General features: G+C 40.7%; 1 protein-coding gene across 1 annotated transcript in view; it reads right to left on the minus strand.

Annotated features, from left to right (window-relative positions):
* Positions 1–15,026, minus strand: part of thsd7ba (thrombospondin, type I, domain containing 7Ba) — a 578,787-nt gene that overhangs the window by 414,423 nt on the left and 149,338 nt on the right. The window contains exon 7 of the mRNA XM_060827743.1: positions 1,323–1,514. Coding sequence (XP_060683726.1) covers positions 1,323–1,514 — 192 coding nt within the window. The remainder of the gene's footprint in view (positions 1–1,322; positions 1,515–15,026) is intronic.

The following is a 15,026-nucleotide window of genomic DNA, read 5'->3' on the forward strand; positions in this document are numbered from 1 at the left end:
TGATGCTCACTGAAAAAAAAATTCTAATTTATAATGCACTTCTGAAACTAAAAAGAGTTGATATACACTTTAGAAAATCGAGAGGATCCAACTGGCCTTTTATCTCCCATGGAGGAGGAAATCGTTTTAGGGAAGTGAAAGCCTTCATGTTTCTCACTGCAAAAATGGAATTCTACTCCCTTCCTTGCCCCATGCTCTGTTTGTGCAGCTTTTCTGAGTGTCAGAAATTCCTTTGATTACGACCCCTCACACACCTCTTCTGAGATCGGAATTGTGCCTTAAGCAGATTTGAACTGCACATAGTTGCTTTGATATGTTGGTATGGAATTTATAAGCCCTAAAATCAATGCCCAAATGGAGAGTTTGTCACTGAGGAGTCATGAATATCCTGATCATTAAGTGTTAAATATAAAGATGAATTCAAATGTAACCTTTAAGTGTTGTATTTTAACAAAGATGCATTTAATCATAGTGATTCATCTCTCCTGAAATGGTAAGTTGACGATTACTTTGACCAGTATCAGGTGCTGGTATGCATTAGAGTACTTTTCCTGCTGGAAAAAGTACCATAATGTAATCAACACTGTAGAAAATCATGAATTGGAAAACTCCTGACATCACATAGGCCATGATTTAAATGATGCGTGAAGTTCACATAGGTATACATCTTTTGTTAACAACAGATTGATCATTTGAGGTGATTTATTTGTTTGAATAACTTTTATATGAATGACTTTTTTCAGTATGAAGTGTCTCTGCATGATGGCCACTTGACCAATAGAGGTAAGTGTTTGTCAATTCAAAGGTATTCTGACCATATTGAATAATGGGTTATTGACTGTGGAAGCTATGGAAGCATCATAAGGGTATGAAGGAATATGGAGTGGCATGGGGAATATAAGAGGCAGGGAATGCCATAGAGAGCTTGAAGGGGCATCAGGATAACATAAACAAGTGAAAGAATAATTCAGGGAACTCGGTTGTTATTGCAATGAAGTGAGCTAACCAGTTTCTGTTTAGATCTCAAAACACAAGCTGTCCTCATATTGATCTCTCAGAGTCAAAAATATGTCAGGAATCAGGCTCAGATGTAGACCTGGTCTCGGAAGCAACAGGACCCAGCTCAACACCAAAATCAGGATTTGAATCTGTCAACATTGTTTTCAGGATATGAAGGGTTTTTTAACACAGTATTATCCACAAGTAAGTGTATAAGTTACAAATTATTATATTTATTTAAAATCCATTTCAAAGCTTATTTTGTTCACAGTGAAAAGTACTTTTGAACAGCTGCTAAAAGTTTTGAAGACATACGTGCTTACCGTCTCCAGCTAAAGCTATAATATATCTGGATCTGCTTTGCTTGCCCTCTGCATTTTTGCTGGAACATGAGCGTGAACAAACTGACCACTCTGACCATTCACTAAGAACACAGTCAGATGGACAGGGCACTTTGCAGGTACCATGCCTAGGAAGATAGGGTTTTCCACATAGCTCATCTGATGTTATCTCCCCTGCAAAACACAAACAAGAAAATCTTCAATGACATGTTGCTACTTACCCTTCTTATCTTGATTAACTAGGTTTAGAAGTATAGGAATAGGATATGGCTATTCTGCCACTCAAACCTGTTCTGCCATCAATCCAATCATGGCTGACTTATACTTGGTCATCTTCATTTCATCAACCTTGAAGCTTTCATATAACAAACACCAATCAATCAATACCAGTCTTTAAAATCACAACTTACCCATCATCAACAGCCTTTTTGTGAAAAAATTGACGTTAAGGTTATGTGGTTTCCTCTATATGTTATTAGAAAATGTGCTTCCTAATTTCATCTCTAATTGATGTAGTAGAATGTTGTCCTGGGCTAGATCTTCCAACCAGTTGAAATAATTTAAGTCTTTATCAACACAATTAAATCTCTTAATCATCTTAAATACCTTGATTAGCACACCAATCAATCATCAAAATTTAAGGGATTACAGCACAAGCTAATGAATTTTGAGAAGATTTGTGGTTCAGGTTGAGGCTCTGGATGTAGGTTTGCTCGCTGAGCTGGAAAGTTTGTTTTCAGATATTTCATCACCATACTCGATAACATCATCAGTGAACCCCTGAATGAAGCACTGATGCTGTAGCCCTCTTTCTAGTTATATGTTTAAGTTTCCTAGGGTTGGTGATGTTATTTACTGTGCTGACATCATTTCCTATGGTGATGTCATTTCCTGTTCTTTTTCTCAGTGGGTGGTAAATGGGATCCAAGTCAATGTGTTGTTGTTAGAGTTCCAGTTGGAATGTCATGCTTCTAGGAATTCTCATGCATGTCTCTGTTTGGCTTGCCCTAGGATAGATGTGGTGTCCTTCCTTATCCGTATGTAGTGAGAGTGGGTCATGTCTTCTTGTGGCTAGTTGATGTTCACGTATCCTGGTGGCTAGTTTTCTGCCTGAGTATCCAATGTAGTGTTTGTTACAGTTCTTGCATGGTATTTTGTAAATGACATTGGTTTTGCTTGTTGTCTTTCACGTCATTAACTGCTGTTTTCGTGTGTTGGTGGATTTGTGGGATATCTTGTTGCCAAGGGGTCTGAATAGTCTGGCAGTCATTTCTGAGATGTCTTTGATGTAGGGGAGAGTGGTTAGGGTTTATGGGCATGTTTTGTCTGCTTGTTTGGAGTTGTTACTCTGAAATCAGTGGACTATGTTTATTGAATACCTGTTTTTTTTAATACAATGTATAGGTGATTTTCCTCTGTTCTGCATAGTTCCTCTGTGCTGTATAAAATTCACTAAAGGAGGAAAACTACAATAAACTGCCATTCCTAGATGTTGTAGTAGAGCAAACAGCCAATGGGGGACTTCAAACCAGTGTCTACAGGAAAACAACACATACAGATCTATTATTGAACTGCAGGAGCAATCATCCTAACATCCACAAACAAAGCTGCATTAGACCATTATTTCAAAGAGCCACCACACACTGCAGCACCGAGGAACTACGCAGAGCAGAGGAAATTCACCTATACAGTATCTTCAAAAAGAATGGTAATCCAATGAGAATAGTCTGCTGATTTCTGAGCAACAACCCCAAACAAGCAGACAAAACACGTCCAGAAACCCGAGCCACTCTCACCTTCATCAAAGACATCTCAAAATGACTGCCAGATTACTCCGACCCCTTGGTAGCCCAAAACCTCACCAACACACTAAAATAGCAGTTAATGAACTTGAAAGACCCAATGCAGACAACAAGCAAAATTAATATCATTTACAAACCTAAAAATGAACCTTCCAGCTCAGCAAGAAAATCTACATGGTGAAATGGTGGCTCAGTGTTTAGCACTGCTACCTCATAGCACCAGGGTCCCAGGTTTGATTCAAGCCTTGAGTGACTGTCTGTGTGGAGTTTGCACATTCTCCCCCTGTCTGTGTGGGTTTCCTCCAGATGCTCTAGTTTCCACCCACAATCCAAAGATGTGCAGGTCAGGTGAATTGGCCATGCTAAATTGCCCATAGTGTTAGATACATTAGTCAGAGGGAAATGGGTTTGGATGGGTTACTCTTCAGAGGGTCGGTGTGGACATAATGGGCTTAAGGGCCTGTTTTCACACTGTAGGGAATCTAATCTAATCTACATCCAGCACAAGTTAGTGTGAATCCCTTCATAAATTAGCCCTTTTAAACCTGGCATGATTTCTATTGCCATACCCCTTCCAAAGTCAAAATATCTTCTCTAAGGTTGACACTCAAAATTGATTGTCAATGTTAAGTTGAAATTGGAACAATGAAATATCATTTCTTCCATTTTAATTTCAGACTTGTAATAATAATTTGTAGATATAGAAGAATAGCAAATATTTAGTAATATTGACTAGTGAAAATAATATTTGAAAATGCGTTGCTGGTTAAAGCACAGCAGGTCAGGCAGCATCCAAGGAATAGGAAATTCGACGTTTCGGGCATAAGCCCTTCATCAGGAATGAGGAAAGGGTGGCAGGCAGGTTAAGATAAAAGGTAGGGAGGAGGGACTTGGGGGAGGGGCGATGGAGATGTGATAGGTGGAAGGAGGTCAAGGTGAGGGTGATAGGCCGGAGTGGGGTGGGGGCGGAGAGGTTAGGAAGAAGATTGCAGGTTAGGAGGGCGGTGCTGAGTTGAGGGAACCGACTGAGACAAGGTGGGGGGAGGGGAAATAAGGAAACTGGAGAAATCCGAGTTCATCCCTTGTGGTTGGAGGGTTCCCAGGCGGAAGATGAGGCGTTCTTCCTCCAATCGTCGTGTTGTTATGTTTTGCCGGTGGAGGAGTCCAAGGACCTGCATGTCCTCGGTGGAGTGGGAGGGAGAGTTAAAGTGTTGAGCCATGGGGTGGTTGGGTTGGTTGGTCCGGGCATCCCTGAGGTGTTCTCTGAAGCGTTCCGCAAGTAAGCGGCCCGTCTCCCCAATGTAGAGGAGGCCGCATCGGGTGCAGCGGATGCAATAGATGATGTGTGTGGAGGTACAGGTGAACTTGTGGCAGATATGGAAGGATCCCTTGGGGCCTTGGAGGGATGTGAGGGAGGAGGTGTGGGCGCAAGTTTTACATTTCCTGCGGTTGCAGGGGAAGGTGCCGGGAGTGGAGGTTGGGTTGGTGGGGGGTGTGGACCTGACGAGGGAGTCACGAAGGGAGTGGTCTTTGCGGAACGCTGATAGGGGAGGGGAGGGAAATATATCCCTGGTGGTGGGGTCCGTTTGGAGGTGGCGGAAATGACGGCGGATGATACGCTGTATACGGAGGTTGGTGGGGTGGTAGGTGAGAACCAGTGGGGTTCTGTCTTGGTGGTGGTTGGAGGGGCGGGCTCAAGGGCGGAGGAGCGGGAAGTGGAGGAGATGCGGTGGAGGGCATCGTCGACCACGTTTGGGGGGAATCTGCGGTCCTTGAAGAAGGAGGCCATCTGGGCTGTGCGGTGTTGGAACTGGTCCTCCTGGGAGCAGATGCGGCGGAGACGAAGGAATTGGGAATATGGGATGGAGTTTTTACAGGGGGCAGGGTGGGAGGAGGTGTAGTCCAGATAGCTGTGGGAGTCAGTCGGTTTATAGTAGATGTCTGTGTTGAGTCGGTCGCCTGAGATAGAAATGGAAAGGTCTAGGAAGGGGAGGGAGGAGTCTGAGACAGTCCAGGTGAATTTGAGGTCGGGATGGAAGGTGTTAGTAAAGTTAATGAACTGTTCAACCTCCTCGTGGGAGCACGAGGCAGCGCCGATACAGTCATCGATGTAGCGGAGGAAAAGGTGGGGGGTGGTGCCAGTGTAGTTGCGGAAGATGGACTGTTCCACATATCCTACGAAGAGACAGGCATAGCTGGGGCCCATGCGGGTGCCCATGGCAACTCCTTTAGTGAAAATAATATGGCTGTTTTACGGCAAGAGGTTAATTTCATAGATCATTGAGTTGCAAAAATAAGCATTCATTCCCAGTTTTAAAAAGGTCAAAAATATCATCTGTACATAACATTGAACACGCTGGGAGGGTGTCAGAGGATTGGAGGAGAGCTAACGTAGTTCCATTGTTCAAGAAGGGTAGTAGGGATAATCATAGGCCAGAGAGTCTAACATCTGTAATAGGGAAACCATTGAAAAAAGAATTCTGAGAGAGAGAATTATCACCACTTTGAGAGGTAAGATTTAATCATGAGTGATCTACATGGCTTTGAAAGGAAGAAGATCATGTCTAATAAATTTGAATTATTTGAGGAAGTAACTAAGTATATAGATGAGAGTAGTACAATTGACATAGTCTATGCGGGCTTCAGTAAGGCTTTTGTCTCATCTGGCAAACTGGTTAAGATAAGAGCTCATGAGATCCAAGGCAATTTGCCAAGAATCAAGACACATCAAGGTCCTTATCCCCATTGAACTGTCAAAATACCACAAGATATGGGAGTAGAATTAGGTCAGTCGGCCCGTTGAGACTGCTCTATCATTTGATCATGACTGATATGGGTTTTACAGCCACAGACACATGAATGAATAGAGAGGTCTATTTATTTTGTGATACAGTGAGCACTCTTAAGCCACTTAATTGTCTTAATATTTCAGGTAATGTGGACAACAGGCAGAGACCATCAAATAGACTATTATTATGCTATTAATTATTGATGTATTATTATTTTCAATTACTTTAATGGGGAGGGGGAGGGGGGAGTAACCAGGAAGGATACACAATAAACCCTGAGAATCATTTCCTCACCTTTGCCCTTTCAGCTTAAAAATTGTTCATAATTTTTTTAAACATAACTTAGTTAGTTAAGAAGTCTTTAGTTGCTGGATAAGTATACATCTTTTAGTTTACTTGTATTCATTATTATTTACCTCTTCCTGAATATTTTTTTCTTTAATTCTTATTTAAATGGAGGCTTTCAGAAGGCTGCAAGTGGAGAGGATTTGCCCAGCAGAAAACTCAATTTCCTTTGGAATATGCTACCATGCGGATTCCATAGTGTCCACATGCGCATTTCCAATCCATGCTGGAGTAATGACTGTACAACTGCCTGGTCAGCAGAAAGTCTGTGCCACTGGTCTTTACAGTTTTCTGTTTCTCACAGAATGAACTTGCTTTGTCCCAGCAACAATTTCAGATTTGAAGTTAGAATATTGAAGGGAGCCTTTAGATCAGAATACTGTAGTACATAGGCAGGACATCTCAGTAGTTAAAAGATTACTGTGATTGCTGACGCAACCCAAATACATAATAAAATAATATTAAATTTTATTAAAGGAAATGGTCCATCATTGAAAGTAGCCATTTAAATGTTTATCTGTGCCATTGGAGACCAAGCACTTTTCTTAAAGGCATCCTGTCTGTGTTCAGCTTAGCCACCATAGGCAGCTGTAGCTTTCTGATTCTCAACTTTAGGATGTAGGAGTGATGAGTGGGCTGAGTACTGCTCATTCATTCCAATGAAAAATCTGATGCAGGAAGTGAAGTTTCATTGTTTCACAGTCCATCAGAAATTGCTGCCTGCACAAAGACCAATTTTTAGACAAAGCTTCAAAAGACAGGAGAAAACACTTGTCTCAAGTGCTGTATTTACTCCCTGGGAGAATGGGTGGATGTTGTTGTTTTGCTGAAATATCAATTAGCTCTATTACCAGAGTCGGAAGCATGCACTGACTAAAAGCATCAAGTCCTATTGTTCACACCACCAGCCAGTCTCCAGGCAATTTCCTTCTCTTATCAATAACTATGGGAGGATCGCCTCTGGCAAAATGAATGAGATAGCCAAATTAGCCTGAAATGTTTGTCAGTTTTAAAATTCTTCATTTAATATTCCACATCAGGTAATAAAGTCATGAATAGTCTGTACATTGCTGTGGTTCTGTTCACTGAGTTGGGAATTGGTGTTGCAGACGTTTCGTCCCCTGTCTAGGTGACATCCTCAGTGCTTGGGAGCCTCCTCTGAAGCTATGAATAAAGGCTAGATAGGCTGGTATATGGGGAGAAAGGCCTGAGGAGAAATCAGGAATAGAATACTAACTTGGATGATCAGCCATGATCATATTACACAGTGAAGCAGGCTCGATGATCTTTCCTCCGTATTTGTAGTGGTTTGAATCTGCCGCTTCCGGTTGTCAGATCCAGCTGTCCGCTGCAGTGGTCGGTATATTGGGTCCAGGTCGATGTGCTTATTGATTGAATCTGTGGATGAGTGCCATGCCTCTGGGAATTCCCTGGCTGTTCTCTGTTTGGCTTGTCCTATAATAGCAGTGTTGTCCCAGTCTAATTCATGTTGCTTGTCATCTGCGTGTGTGTCTACTAAGGATAGCTGGTCATGTCGTTTCGTGGCTAGGTGGTGTTCATGGATGCAGATCGTTAGCTGTCTTCCTGTGTGTCCTATGTAGTGTTTTGTGCAGTCCTTGCATGGGATTTTGTACACTACATTGATTTTGCTCATGCTGGGTATCGGATCCTTCATTCTGGTGAGTTGTTGAATGAGAGTGGCTGTTGGTTTGTGTGCTGTTCTGAGTCCTAGTGCTCATGGTAGTCTGACTGTCAGTTCGGAAAGTCTCTTTATGTATGGTAGTGTGGCTAGTCCTTTGGGTTGTGGCATGTCCTCGTTCCGTTGACTTTCCCTTATGCATCTGTTGATGAAATCATTAAGAACACAGAAATAGAGAACACACACCGGATCATCAACTCCACACTCACAGGAATCCAATTCACTAGACAGGAAGAAAAGGACAACCAACTCCCATTCCTAGACATGATGGTACAGAGAACACCTAACGGAGAATTCACCACAAAGGTATACAGGAAAGCCACACACACAGACCAAGTCCTGAACTACGAAAGCAACCACCCCAACACACACAAAAGAAGTTGCATCAAGACACTGTTCAAAAGGGCCACAACACACTGCAGTACACCAGAACTGCAAAAAGAGGAAGAAGAACACCTATACAACGTATTCGCCAAAAATGGATACTCCCGCAATTTCATCAACAGATGCCTAAGGGAAAGACAACGGAATGAGGACATGCAACAACCCAAAGGACTAGCCACACTACCATACATCAAAAGACTTTCCGAGCTGACAGCTGGACTACTACGACCACTAGGACTCATAACAGCACACAAACCAACAGCCACTCTCAGACAACAACTCACCAGAACAAAGGACCCAATACCCAGCATGAGCAAAACCAATGTAGTGTACAAAATCCCATGCAAGGACTGCACAAAACACTACATAGGACAAACAGGAAGACAGCTAACGATCTGCATCCATGAACACCAACTAGTCACGAAACGACATGACCAGCTGTCCTTAGTAGCCACACATGCAGATGACAAGCAACATGAGTTCGACTGGGACAACACTCCTAATATTGGACAAGCCAAACAGAGAACAGCCAGGGAATTCCTAGAGGCATGGCACTCATCCACAGATTCAATCAATAAGCAGATCGACCTGGAGCCAAGATACTGACCACTGCAGCGAACAGCTGGAACTGACAACCGGAAGCGACAGATTCAAATCACTACAAATATGGAGGAAAGATCATCGAAGCGCTTCACAGGAGGCTCCCAAGTACGGAAGATGTCACCTAGACAGGGGACAAAACATCTGCAACACAAATTCTCAGCTCAGCGAACAGAACCACAACAACGAGCACCCGAGCTACAAATCTTTTCACAAACTTTGAGTCTATATATTAATTAAAATATTCAGAATACTGTTCAGTATTAAGTCTGAGTTAGACTGTCTGAAGCAGCATGTGGCTTTTCTATATCCCAAAGCAATTTTTCATGATAGCAGTTTCTCTTTATCAGTAACAATAGTCTATTTAAATTCCACATCAGTATAAATGTAGTTTTAGTGTTTATTTCCCAGTAGCTCCTAACACTATAAAAAGAAAAGCCTGACCTTGCCATGTAGAATTATTTTAATGCTGGCATTAATATTTTCCAAAGTACATACATGGGAGAATCCAGACTACTATTATTAAGTGACTGGGAAGTGTGAGAAAAACCTATGGTGATTTATACTGACTTCCCTTCACACTGGGTGGGTCCTGCTATTTCTCTTTGTAGCTCTCTCTCTCAGCATAGCTAAAATCAGAAACTCGCCACATCAGAAATCAGGGATGTAAAACTACATCCTACATTTCAACCCAAGTTAAAGGAGAGACAAAAGGTGCAGATGAAAAGTAGAGTACCAGGAACAAAAGCAGAAACACAGCCGATCTTTTAGGTAAAAGAAAGAAAACATTATCCAATTCAAAAGAGAAAGAAACACATATTTTACAGCATTGAAACAATATTAAATACTTCAATGGCAAAAGTGTGAGAGCACAAAAGTATTGAAACAAAGAAGACAGGAGGAGGAATCGGTCATTTGACTCTTCGAGCCTGCTTCACTGTGCAATATGATCATGGCTGATCATCCAAGTTAGTATTCTATTCCTGATTTCTCCTCAGACCTTTCTCCCCATGTACCAGCCTATCTAGCCTTTATTCATAGCTGATTCACCCCAGACAGGGCAGCCAAATGGGAAACCTCCTCTGTATCCTCTCTAATGCAATTTCATCCTTCCTAGAGTGTAGAGACCATAATTGCACACAATACTCAAACTGTGGTCTAAGTAATGTCCTGTATCACACTATCATGACCTCCCAGCTCTTACGTTCTCTGTCTCAACTAATAAAGACAAGTATCAGTTTACTCTGTACTGCATCTCTTAAGGGGTTCCTCTCTCCCTTTCACCACCTGATTTATAACTATGACTGCAATGTTCTTTGTCTACTCTATAATGAAGACAGAGGTAAAATATTTGTTCTTTCCATCTACCATTTTATTGTTATCTCCCATTGGCACAGTGGTTAGCACTGCTGCCTCACACCACCAGAGACCTGGGTTCAATTTCAGCCTCAGGCAACTGACTGTGTGGAGTTTGCACATTCTCCCCGTGTCTGCGTGGGTTTCCTCACACGGTCCAAAAATGTGCAGATTAGGTGAATTGTCCATGCTAAATTGCCCGCATTGTTAGTCGAAGGGATAAATGTAGGGGAATGGGTCTGGGTGGGTTGCGGATCAGTGTGGAGTTGTTGGACTGAAGGGCCTGTTTCCACACTGTCAGTAATCTAATCTAATTTCTAACATATAGTGTGCTTTCCCCATAAAATGTTTCTTTAAAATAGCAATATGTTTAATCTGAGTAATCCGCAATATCCCCTTAAATCCGAATTGATCTACCCTTAGCTCGGTATGCCAGTTCACTCCAACTAGTTCAGCTTGTATGTCCACACATATGGTCCTATTCAAGTTTAAAATATCCATCTTTGACCAAATATTCTCCTTTTTAAATATGATGAAAAGTTAATTGAATTATGGTCACTGCTACCAAGGGATGCCTTTATTCTGAGGCCTTGAATTAATCCTGTCACATTCCACAATACGTAGTCTAATTTTAAAAAAATTAATTTACAGAATGATGGCATCACTGACTAGGCAGCATTCATTACCCATCTCTAAACATCCAAAGGGCAGCTAAGAGTCAAACGCATCGCTGTGGGTCAGGAGTCACATGTAGGCCAGACTAGGTAAGGATGGAAGTTTCCTTCCATAAAGGACATTCGTGAACCAGACTAGTTTTTCCGACAATGGATTCATGATTATCATTAGATTCTTAATTGCAGATATTTATTGAATTCAAATTCTACCATCTACCATGGCAGAATTCAATATGGTGCATAAGGTTGACAGCATGAAACATGTCATCTCCAAGGTTGCTTTTCTGTTTCTAGGTAGTTAAACTCATTCATATGCTTTTGTATGAATGGACAAGCTTCTATGCCCCTAACATGCAATATTGTACCACCTTGTTGGTTACCTGGGTCTTGTTCCAGAGTCCAGTTTGACTTTTGTAGTCAAACTTTTTGAGCATGTTTTGGTTAGGTGAAACAAATTAAATGTATGAATAATCTTGCTGATTTGGTGAAATGTGCTGACTGTGGCAATAATGTTGTCTGCACGTAAAGCATGTAATTTATATTGGTCAACTAATATGGCTTCACAGGTGTCCACTTCCCATCAAGTCATCAGTGACATGGCACTTTTTCTTGTCCAGAAGGTTTTTCCTGAAGCCTTTGCAGTAGAGATAGTTATCAACGTAATTACTCTTGCAGTGACTTATTCTTCAGAGAACTCACACTCATGCCCTTTACTATAACATTTGGTGATGTCATCATCGTACTCTTGGGGCTTCTGTATTATGACAAGATTTGGAGTCTGTTCATCCAGACGTTGAGTTGTACCTTGAACTGGTCCTCAAGCATTTTCCAAGTTTACTAAGGAAATGTTTTATTGTTCTTGAAAAGACTGGATGTATTTATTCTACACAAGCCCCTCTTGCTACTAGCTGAGAGATCTCCTCTCAGCAGTAAGCCGTTATCTCCACATATTCAGCTCAAAACTTCTTTGAATTGAATTCCATCTGCTGCCATGGGATGAGATTTGAACTCCTGTTTCCAGGACATGAGCTTGGGTATCTGTATTGCTAGTCCAGAGATGTAATTAGATGGGGAAACAATGGCCTAGTGGTATTATTGCTTGATTGTTAATCCAAAGACTGGGGTTCAAATCCCATCATGGCAGATTTACAAAATACAGCTATTTATGTTGATTATATATTTGTGAGGATGTTACTTGCTGCTGAATCCATAATCAAACATTTGTTTTCCGTTTCTTGTTGAAAGTCAATGACCATTTTTCTTTCATTGAAGTAGAGGGCAGTGCTTGGTTTGCAATCTGTCCTTTTATTTTTCCTTCTTTTGTTTTAATTTTCACAGTTACAGCCTCCTTTCAAGGTTTTGCTGAGTGTGGGTGTATGTCATGAAGAAATAAAGGCCTGTGGTAGCAGATTTCAGTGATTAAATAGATTTCTGACCAATTATGGAATGATAAAGGCAAATTGAAGGAAATTAAATGGAACCAACCAATGCAGAGTAACATACTTCATGAGATGAGGAAAACACTTTCTAGTGCTTAGAAAGTCGTTTTTTCCAAACAGGAGGGCTTTATAGTTTTGATGACAGTATCTTTTGATTTTTCGTGCTCACTCTAAGCCTATAGGAAGCCTTCCAGATGCCAATTTTGATAATAAGCCTGTAAGAGCTATTTTAACTGCTGTATCTTTGCTTATATGGAGATATGGAGTCATACAGGACAAAAAAAAACCTTTTGGTCCAACCAATCCATGCAAACCATAATCCCAAACTAAACTAGTCCTGGGCTTTCAAACACTTTTTTTTATTCATGTACTTATCTAAGTGTCTTTTAAACATTGCAAATGTACCTGCAGTTGCCCTGGGAGTTCATTTCATACATGAAACCCTCTATGTAAAAAATTGCCTCTCATAGCTTTTTAAATTCTTTCTGCACTCACCTAAAAAATATGCTTCTTAGTCTTTAATTCCCCCACTCCAGTGAAAAGATACCTGCCGTTCACTTTACCTATATCCCTCATTATGCTACAAATCTCTATAAGGTCACATATCAACTTGATATTTTGGGAAGCAGGCTGAAACTTTAAAAAACTTTTTGTAAAAGAGGCAGGGTTTCTAGCTAGATATGTCATGAACTTTAAGTGGAAATAAGCTAACTCTGTCTCCTAGCTTTTAATTTGGATATCTGTACTCATATTAACTTATTATGGCTACTTATCTGAATGCTTTATGATCCAGAGATGTCAAATCTTCAATGAAAATGTTTTTATAAGCAGTTCGTAGTGCTTACTGCCATGCTGCCGCAATGATGTGTTATTAGTGGTAGCTGATGCTCTTCAACTCTCAAGGTTTCATGGTCAGTGACCATAACATATGAATGAGGCATGGATGACCTAATACTGAAGGATTCAATGATGTCCCGATACATCACCTGTTATTTAAATAATTTGTTTTCATTGCAATTACAAACAGTGACTGGCCTCAAGCTAAGCAATTTAAATCTACTGTGGCATGCTTCCCTCAGTGTAACATGCTGTAAGAGAACAGAGCTCACTAAGATGGAGACTGTGACATTTATACTATTAGCTCACATGTCTTAATGCAGTGATAACATCTTGAGCATGTTCCTTAAAGTTATATCAAGACTAATAAACTTCAAGATATCTTTCTCAACAAGAACTCAGTCCTTTGTGATATTTGCTATATGAGCCAAAAATATAGGGAAACATTTACACAATATCTGACTGGAAGTGGTGCTTGATCCAAGAAACCATGTCTGAAACCATGAATTTGGATACCCATATAAGTCTGATGTTTTCTTGGGGTCAGGCCAGAGGGGCTCAGTGATGGGTTGGGGGCCAGATTCGGGAGGATGCAGAAATGGGTAATACATTGGGGGAGGATCTACCTTGGAGAAGTATCCCAACATGGGCAAGACATGCTAATAGGAGGTATAGCTCTCTGAGTCAGCATCAAGACTGTGAGAAGAAGCACTTAATTCAGGAAATGCAATTTCTTTAATCATTAATTGTCCATTTAAGGTCCTCGATTAGTCCATTGGAAATCAGACTGTCCCATAAATTCCTCACCACCAGTATAATTCCAGCTGTAGGAGGCAAGTAGTGTACATGGGTGAGCGACCATTCCAATAAATTTACATCACTCTTTTGCTAGTTCACTCTCATTGTGTGAGGGACAAAATAATTCCACCTGGTAACTGTCACATTTTCTTCACACTTGCTGCCTAGCCTACTGAATGTTTCTAGAATTTTCCATTGTTATTTCAGTTGATTCAGAAAGTGGAGAAACAAAGTCATTATTTCAGTAGCTGACATCATTATTCATTCCAGGCAAATCGTCAATTGGATTTCAGACAGGTTTTGATTAAAACACAGAATACCTTTAGTGATAATCAAGCCTGCTGATCAGATGCTTTAAGTGTTTGAGTGAGATTCTCCTGTTTGCCGTTCCACTGCAAGGTTTAAAAATCCATTACAAGATTCTAATTAAATAATACAAATTGATTCCAAATTTCGAGGTTTGTTGCTCTTAGAAGGACAATGTGGCTGACAAAATACAAATGAAATTTTGTTTAACTTGGGTATCAAAAGTTACCTTGTGAAGTTTTCATTTTGATAAGTTAAATTGAAAAAAACTATTTTGCTATGTGTGCACCATTCTTAGCACAAATTGTAGTGCTTTGTTATGACAGCCAAATTGAGTTGTTAAAGTAGATAATATAGAATAGTGAGATTAATTGCCTGAATGACCTTGCTCATTTTTATTTATCTTTGTACAAAAACAATCAATAACCGTTCTGTAAATGAAATGTAATTACAAAGTTGCAAGTTACTAAGCAAGTCTACCCAATTTGTTTATTTCCTTTTTCTCCATAAGAAATGTGTTCTCCTCACTCAATAATTGGAACAGCAAAATTTGTAGACATCTACTCAATCTGTTCATACGTGAAATCACCCTGAGGAATCCTCAGGTTAGAGAAGAAAACAGTCTCTTCTCCTTCACCAGATGAACTAAGTAAAGCC

The sequence above is a fragment of the Hemiscyllium ocellatum genome, chromosome 7 (genome assembly GCF_020745735.1).
Source record: "Hemiscyllium ocellatum isolate sHemOce1 chromosome 7, sHemOce1.pat.X.cur, whole genome shotgun sequence".
Lineage (NCBI taxonomy): Eukaryota > Metazoa > Chordata > Chondrichthyes > Orectolobiformes > Hemiscylliidae > Hemiscyllium > Hemiscyllium ocellatum.